Source organism: Seriola lalandi, unplaced genomic scaffold, assembly GCF_002814215.2.
Source record: "Seriola lalandi dorsalis isolate HSWRI2012SDOR001 ecotype SW California unplaced genomic scaffold, Sedor1 jcf7180002014609, whole genome shotgun sequence".
In the NCBI taxonomy this organism is placed as follows: Eukaryota; Metazoa; Chordata; class Actinopteri; order Carangiformes; family Carangidae; genus Seriola; species Seriola lalandi.
This window is the reverse complement of record NW_019485261.1, coordinates 1-6,550: the sequence shown is the minus strand read 5'-3', so window position 1 is coordinate 6,550 and position 6,550 is coordinate 1. Positions and strand designations below refer to the sequence as shown.

Sequence of the window (6,550 nt, the reverse complement as noted above, 5' to 3'; positions counted from 1 at the left end):
TTCAATGCAGAGTTGGTCCGGACTCTTTGTAAAGCTTGTTACCAGCCAACGAGCCAGGCTAAGCTAAGTGAGTTAGCATATACCAGTGGCCGTCTTACTACGGTTCGAGGCCGGAGACTGGTGGAAGGTAACACTGGGGGCTCGTCCGGGATCTTCTCTGCAAGTAAGAGACATTGTTATTCGGCGTGGAAAAATAAAATATCGTCGGCAGCGGACCAAAAAAAAAAAAAAATGGCGGCGCCCGGAAAGCGAGAGAAAATGGCGGCGTGCAGAGACGACGCTGCTGAAAGGATGCAAATGAAAGTGAGCAGCACGAATCCGTTTTTAATGGATATTACAGAGACTTTTCGAGTTCAAAGAGACTCGGTTAACCAGCCGGACGGCGGACACACCGGCAACGGATATAATACCAACCCCTTTGTGACTAGCATGGAGCTAACATCAGCTGCACACACAGCAGCAGACTGCACGATGCCGCTGCAGCCCAACGGATCATGGCCGCTCACTCCTCCACCCTCGCGGCCTTCTAACCCTTTCATCACACCGCCAGCCCAGCAAATAGCAACATGTGGTGAGTCTGTGAATTTATCCCAGCTGAATTGCGGCCCCGCCGGATGCGCAGCTTTCACTCCTGCGCCATTACAGCTAAACACCGCGGGAAATCACAGCACTACAGCGGCTGTCTCTGACATTGGCGATCAGCTAATTAATCCTCTCACCCCCATGAACTGTAATCATTGTGACAACAGCACCCCAGCCGCCCTGCCCCAAGCCTCGTTGTCACCCTTGCCAGTCTCACCCTTCACCCCATGCAAAACCCAGTATGCAGGACTGAGTCATGGAGTGCAAGCCCTGGGCAGTAGCCACATCCTGCCCGGAGACGCACAGCTATCAGGGGGTGGACAGCCCAAGCTGTGTGGTTGTGGCCAGCTCAACCTGAGGCACGCTGAGTCTGCACCACACAGCTACCCAGTTCACCCGATGCGCTGCGATGGTCGAGCAACCATCAGTGATGATGGACTTTATGAACAGGAAAGGATTCCCACACTGCGCCCAGGACAGTTTGATGGGTCAGGCGCATGGAAAGACTTTCTTTACCAGTTTGAAAGCTGCGCGCAGGCCAACCACTGGTCAGAGAAAACAAAAGCGGTGCAACTCAGGTTCAACCTAACGGGGGCAGCTGGTGCTATCATCCATAAGAATCCACGGTCTGGACGGTGGAGTTATCAGCAGATTGTGGATGAGATTGAAGCCGCCTACGGACCGTGCTCAGAGCATGCAGCAGCCATCGGCATCGAATTGAGACAAAGAGTCAGGCAGCCAGGTGAAACGCTGCATTCACTGAGAGACGACATCTATGAGAAGGTTTCAATCGTGTATGCTGACCGTACAGAGCGGGAGCAGGAGGCCATCAGTGTGGAGACTTTTACTAATGCCCTGGCAGATGCTGAGACGGTGCAAAAGCTTTTGGAGGAGCAGCCACGCACCCTGGCAGGTGCCTATGATATAGCGCACAGGTATGAGACAACCAGAAGGGCTGCTAAAGTGGTCACACAGCTGATGCGGGCGGGGGTGCACAGTTCAACGGAGCGGAGAGCTAGAGCAGCCGTGGTGCGTGACAATGCTAACACACTGCAGCGAGAGGAACTGGAGAGGACAGCTATGAGTCGCGCTGCTCCACCAGAGAGGGTGCAGAAATCCCCTCGGCAGTGGCGGCCTCAGAGAAACAACGGGCAAGGGAAAAAGGACTGGAGAGAGCTTGTCTGCCACAAATGCTCAGGTATTGGACATATTCAGAGAAACTGCCCTTCCCCTCACTGGCCCAGGCAGCCAGTTGTGACTGCCAAGCCGACTCCAACACCTGACCTAGGCACAGTTGTCATCGGTGCTAAAGGCCAGGAGGAGGAGATGTGTGTACAGGTGACGATGTATGGGCTGGAGATATGTGCCTTGCTGGACTCTGGTGCTCGGAGGAGTGTGTTGCCCCTCCATTACTTCAATGCTTTCCCCATTGAGGCCAGGCCCCCCATACGCCCATCAGTCGCTCGGACCCTGCAGGGTGTCGGGCCGGAAAGCCTGTCGGTCTTAGGAGAAGTTGACGTCCCAGCGCAGATCGGGGGCCGCATCGTCACTGTGAACTTCATAATAGCTGACACCTTTGGGAGCACCGAAGTCATCCTAGGGCACCCCTTTCTGCTGCAGGCACAAGCTTGCTTGGACTATGGCCGCAGAGAAATCACTCTGTTTGGGGAGAAGGTACCCCGTTGCAGTGTCAACCCAGAGCCAGAGGTGCACTTCGTCCGGGTGGCGCGCCGGACAGTCCTGGGGCCAGGCTGTGAGTACGTAGTGCCTGGCACCGTGCGCCTCCGGCCTGCCACTGTTGGAGACCTGGTGTTAAGCCCCGTAAAGTGTTTCGTCGAAAGGCACCGCGTCTTGGTGGCCCGGGTCGTTGTGCAGGCACAACAGTCGGCTGACATTCCCATCAGAGTCTTTAACCCTGGCGCCTCCTCTGTCACCTTGAAGAAGGGGGCTGTGGCTGGAGTCCTCCAGCCCGCAAAGGTGGTGGAGGTGGTTGCTCCTCAGCCTCTCAAAGTCCTGACTGCTCCTGAAACAGCTAACCTTTCCTCTGCTCCTGTACCCCCCCATCTGCAGGCCCTGTACTCCGAGAGCTGCATGAGCCTGCCGGACGCTGACCGAGGTAGGCTGGCCAGCTTATTACAGTCCTACAGTGATGTTTTCTCTACGGGGCCAACCGACCTCGGCCGCACTGGCCTCGTGCAACATGACATCCTGACCACCCCTGGGCCACCGGTGAAACAGCAGCCCCGCAGGATGGCCAGAGACAAACAGATTGCTGCAGACCAACAAGTGCAGGGGAGCCTGGAGGCGGGCGTAGCTCGGCCCAGCAACAGCAGCTGGGCCGCACCAATTGTGATGGTGCGAAAGAAAGACCAGAGCCCACGTCTGTGCGTGGACTACAGACCCCTGAATGAGCGGACTATTAAAGACGCCTATCCCCTGCCCCGAATCCAGGACACGTTGGACACCCTGTCCACCGCCAAGTACTTCAGTACACTGGATTTGACATCAGGATACTGGCAGGTGGAAATGACGCCCAGGGCCCGCAAAGCTGCTGCTTTCTGCACTCGGAAGAGACTTTTTGAGTGGAATGTGATGCCTTTCGGACTCTGTAACGCACCGGCCACATTCCAGCGGCTTATGGACCGCGTCCTGGTCGGACTACAGTGGGAGACATGTCTGGTGTATCTTGATGACATCATAGTCCTGGGGCGTGACATCACCCAAATGCTGGAGCGGCTCGTTCAGGTGTTCACCAGGCTGCGTGGAGCCAACCTGAAGCTGAAACCATCCAAATGCTGTTTGTTTCGGGAGCAAGTTTCCTACCTGGGGCATGTTGTCTCAGCCAGAGGTATTGCTACTGACCCTGAGAAGGTGCTAAAGGTGGTTGAGTGGCCAGCTCCCCAGAACATCTCAGAAGTGTGCCAGTTTGTCGGCTTGGCGTCCTACTACCGGCGTTTCGTCGAAGATTTTGCCACAGTGGCAAAACCACTCCACGAACTCACTAAAAAGTATGCACGCTTTAACTGGACAGCCGAGTGCCAGGAGGCATTTGAAGAACTGAAAGTCCGGCTCACATCAGCACCTGTACTCGCCTACCCTCTCGACAGTGGCGAATTCTTCCTGGACACTGACGCTAGCGATTGGGGAATCGGAGCAGTCCTCTCCCAAATGCAAGGGGGCGAGGAGAGAGTGCTGTCTTATGGGAGTAGGAGACTGTCCCCTACAGAGCAAAACTACTGCACTACCAGACGGGAGCTCCTGGCAGTAGTGGAGTTCACTTCCCACTTCAGGCAGTACCTGCTCGGGAGGTCGTTCACAGTCCGAACTGACCACAGCAGTCTGCGCTGGTTAACAAAGTTAAGGGAGCCAGAGGGACAACTTGCTCGCTGGTTGGAGAAACTAGCAGAGTATGACTTCCAGGTCCTCCACAGGCCAGGGAAGTTTCACCAAAATGCAGACGCTTTGTCCAGGAGACCGTGCAGGAGCTCATGTCCTTGCACAGTTTCTGAGCCCGACTCCAGCAGCAATGACCGTCAGCACAAAGGAGTACAGTGTAACCTGACAGACTGCCTAGCAGAGGGGGGCCCCCTCACAACTTCCCCAGAGCAAAACCTAGTGGGGGTAGTTGATGCCCTCAGCGACAACTGTTATGACCACTCTCTCTCTCACCCAAGCATCAGCCGGGTGACCGAGTCACCCCAGCTTGACCTGTTTAAGGGCTGGACCCGAGAACAACTGAAAGCAGCACAAACAGCTGACCCAGACATAGCACCTGTGTGCGGGTGGCTTGAGGAAGGGGGGAGTGAGCCGACATGGACCGATGTGGCACCTCACAGCCCTGCCACCAAAGCTTACTGGGCGCAGAGAAAACGGCTATATCAGAGAGATGGGGTCGTGCTGAGGAAGTTCTACTGCGGCGAGGGAAAAGTGTTCTACCCACAAATCCTGCTGCCACACCCATATCGCACATCTGTAATGGCACAGATGCATGAAGGGCCAGTGGGTGGCCACTTTGGAGCAGAAAAGACCCTCTCCCGCCTTAAGACCAGGTACTTTTGGTACGATATGAAAAATGACGTCACACTGTGGTGCCGTACCTGCATCAGCTGTGCCGCAAAGGCTCGCCCCAAGAAGACACCACGGGCGGCCATGGGCACTGTTAAAGTTGGCGGCCCTATGGAACGCATCGCAGTCGACCTAATGGGTCCTTTAAATGAGACTGAGAGGCACAACCGCTATATAGTGGTGGTGCAGGACTATTTCAGTAAGTGGGTGGAAGCTTATCCAGTCCCCGATGAGCAAGCAATAACAGTGGCTGAAAAGATCACGTCAGAGTGGGTGTGTAGACATGGAGCCCCACACTCTCTGCACAGCGACCAGGGCACAAACTTTGAGTCAGCTGTGTTCCAAGGGATGTGCACACTGCTGGGAATTGAAAAGACACGAACCACTCCATTTCACCCTCAGTCCGACGGCCAGGTGGAGCGCTTTAACGCCACCCTGCAGAAGATCTTAGCCACTACTGCAGAGAGATGCCACTGGGACTGGGATATAATGATTCCCTATGCACTTATGGCCTATAGAGCAACCAAGCACAGCTCCACAGGACTCTCACCCAACATGATGCTCTATGGACGGGAAACTACTGAGCCAGTCGACTTGGTAGCTGGTACGTCACCTGACAACGTCCCTGTCAGTTCCCCTCCACACTATGTCATGCAGCTCAGAGAACGACTGGAGCTTTCTCATCAGCTGGCACGAGAAGCTCTAGGGAGGTCTGCTGAGCGCGCCAAACGACAGTATGACAAAAACATCCATCAAGTCCACTACCAAGTGGGAGACGCAGTATGGCACCTGATAAAGGGCACCAAGAGAGTGAAAGACAAGGTGCGGAAGTTCTTGCCGTCCTATGAGGGCCCCTATTTCATTGTAGGCCAACTGGACGACTTGGTCTACAGAATCCAGAAGGGCCAGAGAACAAAAGCCAAAGTGGTCCATCATGACAAACTGAAGCCTTATCATTCTAGGACACCCCTAGATAATAGCTGGGTCCCTCAAAGTGCAGAGGAGTGGGCACCAGTGGAGGTCCCCTCTCCAACGCATGACAGCTCCAACGACGCAGACATCGGTCCCCTCAACCTGTGGGACACTGAGACCGAGGCTACTGCAGGGGAGGCTCTCCACTCCACACGGCCAGTTCCACCGAGTCACGGACAGTCTCCTGAGGACTTAACATTGCCACAACGGGACGAGGCCAGGGCGCAGGATCCTGGTGGGGCACGTGTTCAATGCCTCCCCCCAGCCTCCAGTCCATGTCAGAGACCCCGGAGGGTCTGCAAGGTTCCAGACCGGCTTGGTAACTGGATTAGTCACTGACTGTTACTACGAACTTAAGAGACTTTGAGTTAGTTAGTGGTGAGATCGTTGTTCCAGGAGAGGGCAAGAATGCGCCCTGATCTCACCGGGAGCAACGGTAGTCTACCCGGAGCTCCCTAGTAAAAAAAAAAAAAAAAAGTTCAATTGTGTTAATTTTGTAAGAAAAGAGTTCCAGAACTGTATTTTTATAAGTTGCACTTTATGGCGAGATTTGCTAAGCACTGTTCATGTTTATGGCACCTTAGAATGCATAGGCCTTGTTTAAGTGTGAATGTGACATGTTAAAACTCAGTAATAGACACTGTGGCTGCACTTTATTCAGTTAGCACACTGTGAGATTTTATAGCTCTAGAGAGAAAGAACCCCCTTTTACTCAGGTGTAATTGTGTGAACATTTTGTTACCATTATGCAAGGAGGACATGCAGTAGGCTTAAGAGACATTTTATGAACATTATCTCCTTCATTTCCAGTTACCTTCCACTGGGGAAGGATCCATTCAAGGACTGTGGGAAATGTGGGTTGTTGGAAATGTTCAGTGGTAAAATGTTGTTTCCTTCGCTAATGTATGTAACTGTGCTGGAGTGATGTTAA

At 54.0% G+C, this 6,550-nt stretch overlaps 1 protein-coding gene across 1 annotated transcript; it reads left to right on the top strand.

Moving 5' to 3' along the window:
* The first annotated feature begins 16 nt into the window (after positions 1-16).
* LOC147819930 (uncharacterized) lies at positions 17-6,541 on the top strand. Its single transcript, XM_087179879.1, has one exon. The coding sequence runs from the start codon at positions 232-234 to the stop codon at positions 5,956-5,958; it is 5,727 nt and encodes a 1,908-aa protein (XP_087036005.1). The 5' UTR covers positions 17-231; the 3' UTR covers positions 5,959-6,541.
* Positions 6,542-6,550: the final 9 nt, after the last annotated feature.